The 19,406-nt window shown below is 41.1% G+C and overlaps 1 protein-coding gene across 19 annotated transcripts in view; it reads right to left on the bottom strand.

The window, feature by feature from the left end:
- Window positions 1-5,057: 5,057 nt before the first annotated feature.
- LOC113443493 (myosin-10-like) overlaps window positions 5,058-19,406 on the bottom strand; it is a 72,807-nt gene continuing 58,458 nt past the window's right edge. For 13 of the 19 annotated variants that reach the window (XM_087916109.1, XM_087916113.1, XM_087916119.1 and 10 more), the window contains 9 exons: window positions 17,754-17,915; window positions 16,856-16,984; window positions 16,441-16,529; window positions 15,336-15,459; window positions 15,035-15,243; window positions 13,890-13,998; window positions 13,192-13,364; window positions 10,989-11,012; window positions 5,058-8,461 (listed from right to left, as the gene is read on the bottom strand). In XM_087916109.1, the coding sequence (XP_087772235.1) occupies window positions 8,272-8,461; window positions 10,989-11,012; window positions 13,192-13,364; window positions 13,890-13,998; window positions 15,035-15,243; window positions 15,336-15,459; window positions 16,441-16,529; window positions 16,856-16,984; window positions 17,754-17,915 (1,209 nt within the window). In that variant the 3' untranslated portion in view covers window positions 5,058-8,271. The remainder of the gene's footprint in view (window positions 8,462-10,988; window positions 11,013-13,191; window positions 13,365-13,889; window positions 13,999-15,034; window positions 15,244-15,335; window positions 15,460-16,440; window positions 16,530-16,855; window positions 16,985-17,753; window positions 17,916-19,406) is intronic. The other 6 variants (XM_087916122.1, XM_087916115.1, XM_087916120.1 and 3 more) reach the window with 3 other exon arrangements.

The raw sequence follows: 19,406 nt of genomic DNA, 5'->3' as shown, positions 1-19,406 counted from the left end.
AAATAAAAACCCGCCTAGCAGGAGGTCAAGAAAAAAAAAAGTAGTTTTTGAACTGAGCTGATTGGCGGGAGGGCGGCGCACGTGAAGTACAGTACGGGGGGTGGTGGAGTTCGGACGCTTGTGCGCGTGCGCCTGCGTAAGGGAGAAAAAACAAAAAAAGAGAAATGGTAGATAAATAATACAATTATACAAGGCTACACAGCAGTTAATTTAAACGTTCTTGACATGCTGTCTTTAAAAAATGGAGAATTGTTGATGGCACCATAGATTCTAGAAAGATCATAGTTAAAACTGCTCTTGAGATTTAATGCAAATCACTGCAGTTGTTAAATTAGTAACGGTTGTTAAGTGAATCTGTTTGCCCACTGACTTTGCTTGTCAGAAGGTCACAAAAGGGGATCACATGACCCCGGGGCAAATACGAATCAGTTGTTGAGCATCTGAATGTAAATCACATAACCATGGGGACGCTGCGACAATCATAAGTGTGAAAAATGGCCTTAAATCACTTTCTTCAGTGCCATTGTTCACTTTGAATGGCCACTAAGTGAGCTGTTGTAAATCGAAGACTACCTGTATAACCATAGATTTTGTGGAATTGGGTATTTTTGGTCAAATAACTGCCTTCCTTTCCCGTGTTCTGGGCAAACTATCAGTGCAAAAGCAAACATCTTCACCTCCCTTGCATATAGGAGAGAAAAGCAAGGGGGTAGCTATAATGAGGGCCTGGGTGGTACACTAAAGCAGGGGTCTCCAACAGAGGTAGAATCCAGTAGGTTCTGACCAGTTCTGGAGAACCGGTAGTGGAAATTTTGAGAAGTTCAGGCAGGCAAATACCATCCCTGATTGGAGATTTTACAATATCCTTCCCCTGCCACGCCCACAGAACCGGTAGTAAAAAAATTTGAATCCCACCACTGGTCTTGGCAAGTTTAAGCCTGATGAACCTCAACTCTCAGAATGGGGAATTCTGGGAGTTGGAGTCCCCCAGGCTTAAAGTTGCCAAGGTTGGAAACCCCTGCACTAAAGAATTAGACAAGCAATAGGGAGCAGCACCTTGCCCAAACTTTCTCCTCTGAGATTTTGGACAAGAATGTATGTGACTTTGATCTTCCCCAGGTACACTTCAACAGTCCCTCCAGAATTCTTAGGTTGAGCTTGTGGGAGATTTGTATGGCTTCCTAATGTCCTAAATCTGGGATATAAATAGCTTCCTAATGTCCTAAACCTGGGATATAAATAAAGAAATTTAGTTCAAAATATCTCAAGTTACCCTCCAATGAAGCTGATTACCGGTTACTACTTATTTGTCCATGACTTTATAAGAGAGCTCACTCATTGAAATGAAAAGAGACTAAATATTTATAAACATAGCAATAATACATGAGTCAAGTCTAAATGACAAAAAAAAAATCATAGTGACTAGAAATAATAGGAGTTCTTAAGAATATTAGCACAGCCTTTCTGCATCAGGGTAAGGGCCATTTTAGTCCAGCTTTTTGTTTCTTACAAAGGACAACCAGGGCCTCGTTCAAGCATCCCTCTCAAGCTCTTCTACAGGTGGCATTTGTAGCCACATAATTCTCCTTTATGAGCCACCCCAGTTGACATAGACATTGATTATGTGTTGTGTGAAGCAGTTCCTTTCATATATTCTAAATTTCCCAGATTCATTGAGTTAAAAATTTCCTCTGGCCACTTTATCTGCACCAGAGGGCAACTACTAAAGCAATCATAGGAATGTTTTATTCAGGGATGGGATTCAACCTGTGTTACTACTGGTTCGGTGATTATGTTGTGCTGTGCAAAGCAGCTGAGGTTGAAAAAGCAGGAAATAATGGTCAGGTAAGAGCCTGGGCGGGCAGATGAGCCAAACAACAGCAGACACAGAACTGGTTCTGTGTCTGATGCTCTTCAGAGCTACCAGTTCTATAGAGCCAGGCAGAACCAGTAGCTTCCCACCCCTGGTTTTATTGCTGGAATCCTGATACCATACATGATTTTGTATACTTTGTGTCCTTCAGTTGCCTTCTTCTAATCTAAGGATTGAGACCCAGTTGTTCTGATGATGATGATGTGCCATCAAGTCAGTATTCATTCTTAGAGACTTAGTTATTTTTTCTTCAAGATGATCTATCCCCAACCTTGTTTTCCAATGGTGCACTTACTACCACTGTAATTAAGTCCATTCACTTTGCTGCTGATTATCCTCTTTCCAGATGTTCAAACCTTCTGGAAAAGATAGTTCTACTCTTTTCCATTTTTTTCCTACTGTAGATCTGTTTTCTGCTGTTGTGAGATACAATGTAATAAGTTGTAATTTTCTGTAATGTAGACTACCTCACAATGTTGAGATCCAAATATGAACATATAATTGATTTGTAATAAGGGCATTATAATTTTTGCCATCTCTTTCCTAGTGATTTCAAGCATGGAATGTGCATTCGTTCCATAGCTGAGCTAACATCTTCGTTCAGTTATTTATTATGATTCCAGCAACTTTTCCTCAGTGGTTGCAGATCGTCCCCATCATTGTGATATGCTGATAGAAGAGGTTGCTCCAAAAATGCTTCATTATTACCATTCCTTAAAATACTTTGCCCTTTGATCATTGTTCCAGTTTAAAACATCTCTTTGGAGCTCTTCACAATCAATTTTAGTTTTTACCATCCTGAATAATTTAGTATCATTCACAAATTTGGCCAGTTCACTGCTTACCCTTGTCAACATAATTTATATCTCAATAAAAAAGCATTAGGCCTTCCACTGAGAAAACTGTCCGTTTAGTTTTACTATTTGCTGGTTCCATGCCAGAAAAGGACATCCTTTTATTCCATAACTGGAATGTTTATTCAAGAGCTTTTCTAATGACATGAAAGTTTTTTTAAATCTAAGAATAGAATGCTGGAGGGATCTTTTTGGTATGTCTGCATTGAATAACTTTGTTACTCATTGATTTACTATACTTTTCTATGTATACATTAATTGTTCTAAGGTATTCTGCTGTATCTAAACTGAGGTTATACCTTTCAGTGCAGATTGTGTGTTTCTGTTTGATTTAGCTGAGCTTTTTTCTTGGCCATCTCTAGCCAAACAATAGTGCAAAGCCTTCTTATAATAAATCAAAGAGTTTTCAAAGAGTAAGAATGTGGATTAACACACCACTTCAGAATGAATCTCATAGGCTGGTAGATTAAGATTCTTATGTTGACTTTGTAACCTTAGTCAAATGTCTTTTAAGTATCTACTGTCCTCTGAGCAATTTCAGAAATGGTGTGGAGGCCCCAAGGAATAACTTTGCTAAAAATCATGCAACCTTTTGTGAAAATGCAATAATCATATGAATGTGAATTAGTAAGATCTTTACTAACATATATTATATTCTAAGTAATCAGTGCAATGATGCTAAATATAGTTTCGCCACAGGCCCTTTGATACCAATCTATTTTTGCCTTTTCCAGAATGGGAAGGCCACTAATATAGCTTCTCGGGATAGCATTGAGGGAAGGTTTTACTGCCTTCATCTTCTACATCATCTTTTTGAGCATTTGAACAAAAGTCAGGTTGTGTATCTAATTAATAAATACATATTTAATCCTTTTTATCTAAGCTAGCAAGGCTTGGCATTTGTGAGTGGCTAGTCTGTGCATAGTATGCCAAATTCCAAAAACAGCAATTCCAATATTGGAGAAAAGAACAACCATAGTGAATAATAGAGGTAGTCCTCAACTTACGATCACAATTGACCTCAACATTTCTGTTGCTATGCGAGACACTTAAGTGAGTTTTGCCCCATTTTATGACCTTTCTTGCCACATTTTTTAAGTGAATCACTGCAGTTAAGCGAACCTAAGTCATGGTGGTGTAGTAGTTAGAATGCAGTATTGCAGACTAACTCACTGTTCACTTCCAGTAGTTTGATTCTGACCAGCTCAAGATTGACTCAAACTTCTATCCTTCTGAGGTCGGTAAAATGAAGACCCGGATTGTTGGGGGCAATGTGCTGACTCTGTAAACTATCTAGAGAGGCTGTAAAGCACTATGAAGCGGTATATAAGTCTAAGTGCTATTGCTTCCCCATTGTTTTAGCTTGTCAGGAGCTTGCAAAAGGGGATCACATGACCCTGGGACATTGCACTGCAACTGTCATAAATATGAGTCAGTTGCCAAGCATCTGAATTTGGATCACCAGACCACGGGGATGTCGCAACAGTTGTGTGAAAAATGGTCATAAGTCATCTTTTTCAGTGCTGTTGTAACTACCTGTAACTGGATAATAATAATTAGATGAGAGCCACAAAAACATGCCAGAGCCTGCATTGTCCAAAATAGGACAATCACAATGTACAATAAAAACAACATTTGATTTAATTAGCATTTGATTATGGTTGCAATGATTGCTACCTGCATATTTGATATTTCCCCATTCTGTCATATTAAAAAGTTTCTATGGAGTGGTGCAGCCTTGATAATAAAACTATTATAAATGGGAAATAACTCTCAGAGAATCTTTGATAGCTGCAACATGTGTACTTTTATGCTGCCCTTCATGGATTATAATACGAGTTGTTTCTTGGCGAAGGAAAAGCCTTGGTGCAACCTCTTAATAGTCTGGGTCCCCAAGATTTGCTGGCATTGAATTCCTGGACAATATTGGGGTTCGTTTTGTTTAGTAGAATCTTGGAAGCTGGCCCCAATTCTGTTCTGGCAGTTTCCATAAAGCAAAGATCAGAACCCTTTGTGAAGATGATATATTTATCAAAAAGCAGACTCTTTATGTTCAATTATTGGTTCCTCTTAGCAGTGTCTCTCAATCTGGGCAACTTTAAGGTGAGTTGACTTCAACTCCCAGAATTCCCCATGCAGCAGTTCTGGAATTTAAAATTCCAATATTGCATTATGCTCAATGGCTAAATAGAGGAACAACTAAGCAGATTTTTCAACAGAAATCTCCATCCTGAAATTCCATCACTATGATCTTTCCCAATAAACCAAACATTACAGCAACCTTGCAAATGAAACCAGAAGCCAAATAAAAATACATGCAGAACGCCCAATTATCTGAGATGAATTTTTAATAGAAGTCATACTTTTTCTTAGAAAGTACTTTTTTTTCTTTTTTAACAAAACAAAACAAAAAAGAGCAGGGTATTTGCTATGGCCCTTAACATTAGGATAAGAAAATTCCAAACAGATTCAAACAGCAAAGAAAAAAAAAGTGGGGGGGAAACAAAAATATTTTTAAAAAATGCAAACCCACTGGGTTTGAAGTAAAACAACTTTGTTCAGGAAGGGGAGGGGACTTTTGTTAGAAAATAAAATAGAATAATAAGACAGAATTAAAACAAATTAAGACAAGAAACTACCATGCTGAGAGAGAGAGAGAGGCAGAGAGAGGCAGGCCCACCTCCAGATCAAATCCTCATTCCAGAGAAGCACAAACCTCTGGATGAGTTACTATGAGTCCAAGCTAAGATTTGCAAACCCTTAGTAGTGAACTCTTAAGTGCAGAATTAGCTAGATTTGTGTTTATTTTTTCCTTTGCTACCCATTTGCTGCTACTTTATAAAAGGTGCACATCATAGACTAAGTTCAACCTTTATACCAAGTGAAATCCTTCAAACACATTAAAGTGCTATGTAAGTGCTAGGTATTGTTATTAGGTTCACAACTGGTATTTTATATACTCACCTTGGAGTAAGCCCCTTCTAATGCAGGGATTTCAGCTTCTGAATAAGCATGCATAGGATTGGATTGCAAAGTCTCAAACTTGGGGCCTACCCAAGTACTTGTAAGCTATGGTTTTATCCTAACAAATAAAGGGATGTGCAATGAATGTGGCATGGAATGTGCACCACTACTAAGGAATTAAAATCAGAAGCCGCAGTGGAGCAAAACCAGAGGGCTCTCAATGTGCTTTCCTTCCACATCTTATGACAAGGGCCGCTCCATACAATGGATACTATTTTCCTAGAGGGAAGCAGCAGTTGCTTCCAAAGATGGATTGCAAGAGACATTAATCATGCATTTTCACACATAATATTTTCCCCACATGCTGGTTATCTATGTATTGGAGACAACTGAAGGTGCAAAACAGCACTAGATCTCCATAGTGAGGCACTTGTTATTCCTAAGAGAATGCAAATATTGATCAGGCTTTACAGTGTTGCAAGCAGGGAGCATATAATTTATTTTTGGCAAATCGGGTACGATCTCGATTCTATAATGCAAGAACATCCTGTTGGATTATAATTATACAATATTTAACTCCAACTGTTTTACTGCGAAGCCTGATGTTTGAATTTGGGGGTGGCGGTGATAGAGAATTTGAACTTTATTTTGGTAAGGAGTTATGTAGGTAGCAAAAATAGCCTCTCAGGTGTGAAAGTAAATGATTGTGACAAGTAGCTTACAAGGGATGGAAGTAGCAGCCTATGGAGATCTGAAGAAAGAAGTGGAGACACAACATGGCTTCTTTTTGTTCTCTCTTTCTAATGGGAAAGCAATTAATGCAAGGACACTTAATCCACGAGAACCCTGGATGTCCACAGAGAAGGGCAAGTGATGTTGTGTGTGTCATTTTGATGTTGCTGTAGGTTTTACCAAATGCTTATGTTCAGAACCCAGATACAACATTTGTTGTATATTAGTAGTCCTTGAATTGTGATCAAAATTGGGACCAGAATTTCCACTGCTAAACAAAAAGGTTGTTAAAGAGAGTAGCTCTCTTTTTTTTGCCTCCATTGTTAAGCAAATCACTGCAGTTAAGGGAAATGCGGTCTTTAAGTGAATCTGGCTTCTCTCATTGACATTTGTTTGTCAGAAGCCAGCTGGAAAGGTCGCAAATAGCAATAACATCATCCTGGGATGCTGCAAACCTTTGTAAATAGAAGCCAGTGGTGGCCAAGGACCTGAACTTTGATCATATGACTATGGGGAAGCTGCAGAAATTGTAAGTGCGAGGACCGGTTGTAAGTCACTTTTTTCAATGCCATTGTAACTTCTAACTGTCACTAAACAAATGATTGTAAGTCAGGGACTATCTAAAGTCTACTCACATGCAATTAAACAAGGTGAAATAAGTAAATAAGAGCCTTCTCCAAACTGATTCCCACCCCCGCTTCCCCAAAATGCAATGTCATCCCAACAGTGGGCAGTCTTCCAATTGAGGAAGGGTAGGCTAGGATATAATTTTGAGGTTATCCTGGTTGTTTTTCCTACGAGGTTTGCAAATCCTAACTTTATTGTCATAGTTCTTTCTTTTATTTTTAAAAATCACCCATCACCACCATAGCAGTTTCAGCAATATTATGAGTAAGGGATTGAGGAGGTGACAGATCAAAGTGCTCTTTGGCTGCTGGCCATGATATGCAGAGAGGATGGCATCCAAGTCCCCCTTCAGAACAGAGAAGGCAAGCTGAGATGAATGGTTTTCAGTTCATTTACTCCCGTTAGCCCAGGCCTGGGCAGGTTCTAGCAGCAAATGGAGAGTCAAACTTAACTCCAGCGAGCCAAGTCTGCTGGAAGAAGCAGAGATGATCGAATGTGGAGGAACCTGAGAAGGCTCTGCAGCACGCCCTGTCCCTAGGAGCAAGGAGCCTAAAACTAGGATTGAGATGAAGCAAGGAAGTTGCGGGGACCAGGGGAGCAGAAGGCACCCCAAGCATAGCTGCTTCTCAGTGGTGCATGGAGGGACCGGGGGGCGGGGGGTGTTTCTCTGTGGAAAAGCTGAAGGCATCTCAGTACCAGCAACTTCACTAAGAAGCCGCAGGATGGTGGCAGAGGGCCGTTCTTTTTCCATCCTACGTTGTGTCCGTGAACCACTTGGCTGCCCTGTTTCTTCTCTAACCACGGGCTGGGAATCTTTTGCACGTTCAGACTAGAGTTGGAAAAAGAAGAAGAAAATGATCGGGGAATAAAAGGTGCAAGAGAAAACAAGGGCTACTTGAGTTGCGGGGGCGGGGGGCGCGGGGAGGAAGGTTTCATTAAGGATGACAGAGTGAAAATCCAGAAACAACGCCCCCGCCCCCACCTCCCATTTTCCTTCTCTTCCCCTCCTCATTTTCCACCCCTCAGGGGTGACTGATATTAAAGTGCAGCTGGATACAAAGAAATTGCTGGGAGATCCAAGATTGCAAGTGGGAAGAAGGGAGAGAGGGAGGGAGGGAGAGAAGAGGAGTGTATTCTTTTCTTTAGAGGTGTCAGACATTGTGCAAGGGTAGGGTCCCTCTCGTATCCCACCCCGTCCAACTGGAGTCTGACTCTTCCCATTTATTGAGTCTGGGGAGGCTCTTCGGCAGCAGGTACTGGTGACTGGCCCTGGGAGGGCCCCAGGGGCTGGGAAGGCTGGTGGTTTGTAGATGGGGAGTCGCTCTCGGGGTCCTCAGTCTCCTCATCTGAGACGCCGTCAAGACGGAAGACCTGCCGGACAGTGCGGCTGGTGAAGCTGAGAGGTGTGCGCCTGCGAATGGACAGCAGAGGAGAGAGAGAGAGAGAGAGAGAGATTGCCATGACATCACAGCAAACACACATCACCTGAGCTAACAACATCCTGTTTATAAGTTGGATTTGCCCCATGTGTAACACAAGGAGAAGTAAGTGAACACACAATATTTTGGGGGGGCTGTCTATTTTGTTTTCTTTTGCCAAGTTCGAAGAAGCTAAAAGCATTTGGCCTACAAGGGTTTGTCCAAATCTATGCAAATTCTTAATGCAGCTCCAATTGTCCAGTTTAAAGCCGCAGCCGATCGGGCTGTTAATGCCAAGCAAAGCAGGGCAAACACCAAAGAGATGTGGAATCCTTGGTTGTTTTGTTGCAGACATTTCATTACCAAATTAAGTAATATCATCCGTACTAGTAGGCAGAGGAGTTTGTTCTCATTTTATAAACTAGTGACTTGCTCTGTCAGTGTTGGTGTGAGTGGTTTTGATAATTCCCTTATTGGGATGTTGTTTACTATTAGCTTGCTTAGCTGTTCCTTGATTGGGGTACCACCAAGACCATTCCCATCAACATTGACAGGGCAAGCTATGTTCCTTTTTATTCATATCCATTTAATGTATTCACAATCAAGTTTGTACTTATGCCTGTTATCTAATACCTGCTTGGCAAATAAAATAAATAAAATAAATATAACATGAGAACAAATCCCAAATATTGATGATGTTACCTAGTTTGGTAATGAAATGTCTGCAAGAAAACAGCCAAGCCCAGAGAGCACCAAGGACCCTACAATATATAAAAATATAAGAGAGGATGTGTTCTGTGCATTTTTAAAACTGGAAGGTGGGGGAGAATAGCAACTTTGCACCTCAATATAAAGCCCTTTTCAGTGAATTACAATATCTCAACTTAGAGACTGAAACCTGCACTTGGTTTATTTGGAAATAAGCCAATATAAATAAGGCTTGGGGTTTTGGTTTTTATACTACCGATATGCATTTTAGACTAATGCTAATATGCAAAAAAAAAATGCTTTTGAAGTATATGTTACTGGTATGTACACACATTGATATGTAAAAAGCTTCACCAAAGTAGTTTTCAAGCAATGCATACAAGTTTAAAGGTATTCTTTAAAGTTATTAGCAAGAGAGTTGCCAACTCTGTGCTGCCAAGGACATCACCCACAGTCTTACTCTTTCCCGTGTTTTAATCCCCAACTCTCAAATTGCCAATGTTTTCTGTTCTTACTCCTTTGTCTGAGGATATGGCTATTGATAGATAGCAGCAAAGCCAAAGGAGAAGCATTGTTCCCTGGGAAAGGAGAAAAATGTCCTTGATTGCAGAATATCTTCTATCCATTAATACCCTTGGCTGGGTCTGAAATCCACAGAAGCTGTTCAAAGGAAAGCAGCACTTACCACAATCACAAGGATTCTTGCTATTAGGGAGAAACCACAAAGAAGAGCTAGCACAAGCCTACTCAGCGTTTTTGTATCTCACCCCACTTTTGCTGGGATAGCTAGACACAGCTAGAAGCTCGCACGGATACCAAGCTCTCCCTGCCTCCTCCTGCTACAGTTTAAGCATTCTTTGGCCTGAGATTCAAAGTTGCTAGATGCATCAAGCAAGCATTCCAGCTGTTTTCGCTGAGGGCCAAAGCAGATATATTGGGCCTGGCAAAAAACACAGGGGAAAGCAATGAAAGAGCCCGCAAATCGAATTGATCTGTACAGCGGGACTGGAGGAGGAAGTGATTAAATCTTAAACCTTGTGCCACTGGCCAGTTCTTGTTTCCCAGCTGTTTTAGCATTGGAAAAACAAGGGGGAGTGTAGTTACAGCTTCTCAGAAAAGAACCCTAAAGGCATGGGTTCAAATCACAACTCAGCCATGAAGACTAACCATTCAGCCCTCTTCCTAGATTGTGGTGAAGCTAAAGCAGTGTGAGACAAATAAAAGATCTATGCATGCCTTTCCCATTTCCTTAAAGAATGGGCCAGAAAGCAGATAAGCAGAGGGTTGGAAAATATTGGGAGTATCATGTGGATATCACTTGATCTCCCAGAGTTGCAGTTTAATAATGTTTGTGAATCTGAATGCATGTGTTGTGTGTACATGTGCATGTAAACATTATGGACCGCAACTCAGTGGTATAGTACAGAAAGTCCCAAATCAATTCTTCTACAATTAAAAAAGGATCTTTTATCTCCTCAGATTCTACATTCACAGCCTGAGAAAACTGGATTAGACAAATAACTCGTCTTACATGAGACATTTTCTTAAATGAGAGAAAGAATTAAGCACCCCTTCCTCCAGTCATAAATTGGGAGTGTCCCACGGCCACATTTTGTGCTAAAAAATAAGAACAGGAAGCCAGGAAATCATGGGTCTCTGCTATCAAGTCTGTTTTAACTTTAACTGCGAACAGGGAAGCAGAGAGTTTTTGTGTTGCAAGTGCACACCCACGCATATACAATCCCACCTCAAAACTACACAACACACACATGCAGAACGTGGGGAGGGTGAGCGGGGAGAGTGAGAACATACTTCCGTTGACGTCGCTCTAACTTGCTGTTGAGTCGAGAAAAGGGTGAAATGGAAGAAAGGAAAAAAAAAGGAAAGATGCAAACATGAACACACATGATCTGGAAAGAACTCCACTTTGAAAGAAGAGCAGAAGAATCGAAAAGGAAACAAGAGGGGTGTGTGAGGTCGGTAGTTCAGGTTTTTGGACAGAAGAATCATAAGTAGCCCCAAGGTAGGCATTGTAACATTAAACAGTTGCTAAGTGGTCAGTCATAAGGTGAGAACTACCCGTAGTTGCTTCACCTCTACAGAATTAGGTTGCCAGTACAGAGTGCTGAATTTGACTTAGACAGGTCTAAATTCAAATCAAGCACCCTTGAGGATAAATCTGAGTGACTGACCTTAATCTAGTCACTATGGCCCACCTCACAGACTTCTTGGAAAAATAGCAGAATACCACTGACCCGTATAAAGCTACTGTCACATCAAAATATATTTCAGGCTCCCTAACAATAAGCATATGACTGTTGTTGTCCCTTCTATAGATAAAAGAGAAAACCTTTTAGATCAACTATGCAACTATGACAACTTTACAATCTATGGACAACATGGTTGGCTCAGAAATTATGGGAGTTGAAGTCCACAGGTCATAAAGGTTGCCATAGTTTCCCACCACTGTTTTAGATCTTACATTCTCAGTAGAATTCTTCGAGAAAGCTAAAATTCTATACTGGAAAAATTTATGGGAACTAAGCTCCAACATTTCTGGAGAGAAATAGGTTGAAGAAAGCTATTACGAATGTTCTACACATCCCACATGGTTCATGGAATTCTTCCAGATAGACACACTAAGAAAAATATAATACAGGAAGTCCTCGACTTATAACAGTTCACTTAGTGACCAAAGTTACAATGACGCTGAAAAAAAGTGACATGACCATTTTTCACAATATGATCGCTGCAGCCTCCCCATGGTCATGTGATTTACATTTGGATGGTTGACAACTGAATCACATTTATGGCAATTGCAGAGCCCCGGGGTCATGTTATCCCCTTTTGCGACCTTCCAACAAACCACGTCAATGGGGAAACCAGTTTCACTTAACAACTGGGTTACTCAATTATCAACTGCAGTGATTTACTTAACAAATGTAGTGAGAAAATGGGGCAAAACTCACTTAAAAAATGTCTCACTTAGCAACATAAATGTTGGGCTCAATTGTGGTCATAGGTTGAGGACTACCTGTAAAAAATAATTCACTCCTGTTGTAGACACAGAAACAGAAAATACTACACCGAACAGTTCGATTCTCTGGTGGCACTGCTGCTCTCAAACTGTTCCGCTCTCACTTTTGTCTCCTATTAAAAGGCCACACTGCATCTGGCTGCAGCTTCTTATTTTTAACCAAATGTTCTGAAGCCATGTGGTGAACCCGTGTGGGCAACTTCTAGATGTGAACTTACATCTTCCAGGATTTCCTAGCCATTCTCTCTCTCTCTCTCTCTCTGTCCTTCTGGCACTGAATTAATATTCTATAGTCCAGATGTAGGTACCCTCCAGATGGTTTGGATTTGCATAAGGGTAGGGGAACTTGCAATCCAAAACATCTGGCAGAACCAAGTTGTCTATCCTTGCTGTAGCGTATTTACAAATAGACTAGGGATGGCAGAAATAATGAACACCACAAAAAGAGGAAGGACAGGGAGAAAAATACACAGCGTCCACAAGAACGTTGGGATAAAAAGACACGCGGAGAGAAATTAGCAGGACAATGTTTCCTAGATTGGTTTGGGCTGAAAACATTATAGAGAAGCATACTGCTTTTTAACCCCATTAAATGTGGTTCCTGTTTAACGACCACTTATTTCAGCGACCAGTCAAACTTACAGCAGTGCTGAATGAATGGAAGTTACACCAGTTCAAGCACTTAGGTCTGCTGCAGTGTCCCTGCAGTCATATGACTGCCACTCAGAGCCATCTTTGCTGGTTTCCTACAAGCCCACCAATGAGGAAGCAGGCAGGAGGTTGCTAATGGTAACCACATGACATCCTTGCTTAATGGTCTGCCATGAGTTGCAGAGTAACGGCAACCAGAAGTGCCAGAACTCCCATTGTGAAGTGCCATGGACATGGGACATGTTAACGATATATTCCAGTCTGATTTGCCATTGTTAAGCGAGAACTATCTGTGCTGCCGAGGCCCGACCACACGACCCTACTCACCTGAGGCGATTGCGCAGGCTGGTGACTTCGCGATTCATGGATTCTGCTGATTCGGTGACATCCTCAAGTTCACGCTGCATGCGGCGGCGGCTGGTGTTGGCCCGCGAGACCTCTTCTTCCGCCTCCTCCAGCTGACGCTTCAGCTGTTTCAGGCGCAGGTGGCCCTTTTCAACCTGCCCAAAAACAGCCACAGAAGGGAAGCCTAAATCTCTGCTCCTGAGATGAAGAAACTTACAACATAATTCCCTGCAAATTCAACACTAAGGGGCCTCACCATTTTTGTACTGAAAGTTTTAAAAATGAAAAAAAGATTCCCCAGAAACATCTAGTAATTGCTTTAAATACTTCTTAGGAAGACTTATCTCTACATATACAGTCTTAGCTTTCTTTATGGCATAGCGCGGTTATTTTATTTTTAATGCTTAAAGGATTCAAGATAAAGGCATCATGGGGGGGGGCGGGATATAAGAAAACAGATATTTGCATGGCACTTTTCAAAAATAAGTTTACCCTTTTTACTCTTTCATCCTTTCCAATAGCTGAACCCTGATCCCATTGTCCAGGATGAAAAAATAAGAATAGGTTAGCCCAGAGTTTTTCAAACCTGACCACTTTTAAGATGTAATTCTGGGAGTTGGTGCACACATATTAAAGTGGTCAAGTTTGAAAAACATTGGGTTAGCACATCTACAACATACCTGATCTTTATACTGGTCAGCATTTCTCCTCTCTTCATCAACCTGCAGAAGCACTTCCTTGAGTTTCTTCTCTGCCCTCCTCACAAGTTTTCCTGACAGCATCCTCTCTCTAAGAAAGGAGAAATAAATTTAAGAAGGAATGGATGAACCCATATACCGAATCTTTCCGTCGGCTTTGAGATTCAGCCGCCAAGGTTGTTATAAGGAATGCAAAGGGGGGTGGAGGAGTTGGAAAGCTCAAGGTTAAAATTCCAGATGGAGTTAATTAATGAAGATTAATGAAGTGTAAGAAGGAGGAGAGAAGGTGGATTTTGTGAAATGCGATGAAAATGACTTTAGATTTGGAAATTGCACAGAAGTACCAGAGCTGTTCCTTCTAAATCAGTTGGAGATTATACTTGTCTGGAGTGATTGATTACCATGGACAATTCTGGATGCCTAACACATTCAATATCTAGAGCAGAGCCATTGAAATCACGTGGGTTTATGAGAGTCACAAGTAGTTTACTGTTCCAATGAATTAAATGGGCTTATTTCAGCAATATGAATACAACCAATGAATCCTCCTTGTCCTTCCAGCCACCACTCATGAGTATATTTCTATAGTTCTCCAACTTCTCCAACTTAAGACCTGTGAACTTGATGGTAGCCTGGGGAATTATGGGAGTTGAAGTTCACAGGTCTTAAAGTAGCCAAGGTTGGACAACACTGCCCCTATAATATAGGAAGAGGATCAAATACACACCACATGTGTTATCCTTTATCATACAATGAAAACATAGAACATGGGTAGGTAACATGTGGTGTCTGTTTTCCTTTCTAAGACCTTTTTGGTCGCTATCATGAGCCAGAAAGTATGAAACTGATAGTGTAAGCCTTTTTAAATACTTTTAAAAATTAACACTCCCTCCCACAAAGTAAGGAAGGAAAAGAAAACTGCAGTCCTGGTCATTTACAAGACATGGCCCACCTACTCTGAATCAACAGACCCTGGATTCCACCACCACCCCAACAATACTCAGTGTGACACTTGGCCCTCCAAAGGACCGATGTAGGATCTTATTCTCATGGCTTTCTAATCATTCTGCAAGCCGCCTTCAGAGCCCAGAATTCAGTTCCTGGCAATGTTGCTGTCATTGCCTCACCTGGACTCCTGTTCCAGCTGTTCTTCTAGCTGGGCCACCTTGGACTCCAGAGTTGCAATGGCCAACTTGTACTTGGACTTCACAGATGAGTCCATCTCGCCTAACTTGGCCCTCAAGTCTTTGTTCTGGCGCTCCAGCTGTTGCCGGGCATTTTCAGTCTTCTGAGAAAAGCTGCGCTCCCCTGCCAATTCAGTGGTGATGGTTTCCACCTGCATAGAGGACAGAATGAGAGAGAAATCAGGAGGAGGAGGTTTCAGCATTGGCAGTTCAGATTCCACCCACTTAGAAGCAGCCACCTTACCTGCATGCTGAGCTTACGGTAGCGGTCATTCATGAGTTCCATGTTGCTTTGCTCTTCATCCAGTTCCTCTTCCAGCTGTGCAATTCTTGCCTCCAAGTGGCGTTTTTCATCTAGAAGAGCGGACCTGAAATGGAGATTAAAATAATAGTGGTGAATTAGAGCTTTGTGCCTGGCAGGAAACCAAGAGGGGATCCTCAAGAAGAGCGTTGAGGCTGCTTCTACAATTTACACTGTTAGTTTTTAGCTCCACTGAGTCATTGCTTGTCTGCAATCCAATGGACACAACCTTAAAAGAGACGTTGCTATACCATGGTTCTGTGTCAGACAAAATGGCCATCTAATGACTAAAACCCTCCTGGCATATTCATTTCAATGACCACATTTAGCAAAGATCTCTTTTATTGGCTTTATCCTCCAATTGCCTCCTGTGTGCGGTATGGCAGCATTTCAACAAGCCCCTAATTGTGGTTCTGCCAGCATATTTTCCTTGCTGAACATCTGGCTAGCCTAGCCAATACAGACTGAGCCTGTTACTGACAACTGCATGTTGCCATTTTTAATAGCAGCCACAAAATGGATGAGAACACAACAGGGTGAAAGACTGTCACTAGTCATCTATGAATTCTAAAAATAAGTAACATGTTATGGCAGTTGTAGAATTAATCACTGTAGATCGTTCTCACATAAGGACTGTTCAAATTAATGACTGTTTAAATTAACAATGACCTTGGAAAGGATGCTTTATGCTCTGCAATCATGTGATCACCACTGCAATCTTCTCTGCCAGGTTTCCCAAAAAGTCAGTGGGGAAGGGGGAAAGGAAGGTTGAAAACTACAGTAAAAAGGATTTTAACATGTTCCTTGCCTGCATGCTAAATAAAGCACACTAAAATCCTCGTCTGCCTGCTTCTTTGTACCTGCTGCTTAACCACTGCTTTGCTCAACGACCCCAATTCCAGCCTCAATTGTAGTCAGAAGTTAAGTACTACTTGTAGAATAGAGGCTGTTAATCAATCCAGGGTCAGATTAATTATGAGCAACCCATTCCACACAAAAGGGTGAAAATGGAGCTCAGAAGGTGGGGTTAAGGTTCCCTTGCACTCACTTGCCACTGTTTCCATTGGCCAGCTCATCTGCCAGGTCATCACGCTCCTGTTGTGCCTGCCTCTTAGCTCGCTCTGACGCTGCCAGTTCCTACAAGTAATGGAAAACACGTAGCAACATATGGAGTGACCTGGATGGAAATGAGACATAGCTTCTTGGAAGAATTCTGGATCAATCAGGATACTTCTCACTGCCTCCTATTCAGAACCTTCTGCCAACAAAGCAGAGATTCCCGTCTTACACTTATCAGCAGCTAAGAGGTCCTATTTTGTTAAATAATGTATTTTGGAGGCTCAGACTGAATTAGTATATATGTTGTGCATATCTACTCTGGGACTCTCTGGAAGTTAAAGTTGACACCTCTCCTGGACTCATATTCCTGTTCAACATCACACACTACAGAACTTCCTGCTCACCTCCTGAAGCTGCAGCAGCTCTGCCTCCAGATTTTTCAGCTTCTTTTCACTCTCACGAGACTGAATAAAAATCTCCTCACGAGCTGCCCGGGCTTCCTCAACCTCTCGCCAGAGTTCCTTCATCTGGGCCTGTAATTAAAGAGAAAAATGAAAGCAGCACGAGGTTATCAGTTTTGGGGGGCTGCATCTTATGGCAAAGGCTAGGTGCAACATTGATGGACAACCTGTTGAATCTAAGCTTATGTATGTATGCATGTGTGTATGTATGTACGTACGTATAGTAGTACAGATAGCACAGTTAACAGCAGTAATGAAAAAGTAATTCAATGACCAATCCTCTCATTTACAACCTTCACTGGTCTAAAAAGCAAAGCTGAATTAAGATCATAAGCATAGTCACAGTTTCATTTAGCAAATGCTTTGCTTAGTGACCAGTAACCAATCTGAATTATGGTCGCTAAATGAGGACTACCTGTATGTTCTTCTCTGTCAAGCTCCCAAAACCAAGAAAGACATGCAGAGTGATTTCTAAGCGGTTTCTTTTATTGTTCCTCACTTGTAGACTGAAACCTCGCCAGAGCAAAGCAACTCCTTGCATCATTACTGAGAACTTCTAGGGAGGAGCTGCCTTAACCCTTTTTCTTCCAGTCAAACTATCTAAATTTCGCTGCCTCTTGGTCCTCTGGAATGAGGCCCCTCCCTCTTGGGAATCCAGATTACATTCCACCACATTCCCCTTTTTACTTATTTAAAGATCCCCTATGCCAACATTTACTTGGAAGTTCTTTGGAACAGAAACACAACTTCTTATACAATGAAAACTGAATATGCAATAGCCCTTAAAAAAAAAACCTTAGGATCTCTCTCCCTGGTTGCCTACATCGACAATGAAAGATACCTGCAACTTGCGTAGCTGTTTCAAAGCTTCGTCCCTTCCTTTGGTGGTGGCATCCAATTGTGTCTGGGCTTCCTGAAGATCCATCTCCAACTTCTTCCGGGCAGCAAGCGCTTGGGCCCTTTGCTTCCTCTCAGCGTCCAGTTCCGCCTCCAACTCTCGCACCTGCAAGGGAGGAAGTATCAGCAGAAAGCTGCCACTTTGATCTGCACTGAAGGTTATGTCGTGCTCTGAAACTTCAACTATCCTTCTGCATCTTAGAAGTGGAATAAAAGATGCAGAGGTCTTCTCGGAAGGAACAAGACACACTTTGGTAGAGCAGCAAGATCACTTTTTAGGACTGCAGTGGAAGCAATCCTAAAAGGGGCATTATAAACTAAGAATGCTGCTTTCTGTCTTTTGCAGAAGGGTTTATATCTCTCAGAAACTGTCCAATCAAGGAGGTGAATGGGTGGCAGGACAAAATCATGGCTGTCCAAAGTGCAAAACAGAAACTGAAGGATAAGATTTCTACAAACAGAATAGAAACACACACAAAAAAGGAAGGAATAGCACTGTAGGTTAAAAATATCCATTCCTGCTGAGAATTCCAAATGAATGAATTTGAGAATCTTGTTGAAAAAAAAGATCCATGTATTAAGATACATGGAATGAAAATAATAGTAAAGCTGACCAGTATTTCCAACCCTGACTAATTGAAGGTGAATGAACTTTAACTCCCAAAATTCTCAGAATGTCAATGCTGTCTGTGGAACTTTGGGAGTTGAAATCGATAGACTTGGAAATTAACAAAATTGGGAAACCCAGCTGGGTCACCATTGCTTGCTCAACTAAGGAAAAGACATGGGTTGTATCTTCCCAAAACCCTTCAGAATTGATGTGGGCTAGAAATACTGTCAAATGAACTTAACTGAATTCACAGATGATTTAAAGAGCAACAAAGGGCTCTTTAAGGTTAATAATCTAAAACACCAGAAATTCCTTTATCTTGCTGGCAACTTTTTTTTTTCACAAAGTAAAGAAAGGTACAAGAAGACCAACCAGCCTACATTGATATTAATCAATAGGGAATATTTAGTAAAGGATGTTATATGAGTAAGAACTTGGGAAGTAATCGTGTTTTGATTTTAAGGGATCTAGAAATGAGTGTGGTGAAGTATTAATCCATTTAAAAAAAACAGGGATTAATAAGCCTAGAACAATTATAAATAGGATCAAGTGGAAAGGAGAAGCTTTAGAGAAAAGGATAAGTGAGAGATCCTAAAAAGGAAGATCTTATCAAAATAAAAGTAGGAAGATAAAAATGGAGAACCACAGAAGATGCCAAGGCTTCTACGTAAAAAGTTTAGTGATGATCTAAAAACAAAAAAGGATACAAAGAATAAGAAAAGGGAGAGGAGTGGAGAGGAGAGGAGAGGAGAGGAGAGGAGAAGAGAGGAGAGGAGAGAGCTTGGAACTATAGACCTGTCATGAAACAGAGTTCAGGATGAGCTAAAGTTAGCAAAGGATGTCAAGAATAAGAAAAAGGGTTCTCTAAATAAGTTCAATAAAAGGAAAAGAAAAAAAATCCCTGCAGATTAGCTGCTCAATGAAGATGTCAAAATACTTAAAAGTAATATAGGAAAAGCAGATGTAGTTTGTTTCAACCTTCTCTAG

The sequence above is a fragment of the Pseudonaja textilis genome, chromosome Z (genome assembly GCF_049901715.1).
Source record: "Pseudonaja textilis isolate UNSWEBS1 chromosome Z, rPseTex1.2, whole genome shotgun sequence".
Lineage (NCBI taxonomy): Eukaryota > Metazoa > Chordata > Lepidosauria > Squamata > Elapidae > Pseudonaja > Pseudonaja textilis.
This window is presented reverse-complemented; position numbering and strand designations above follow the sequence as displayed.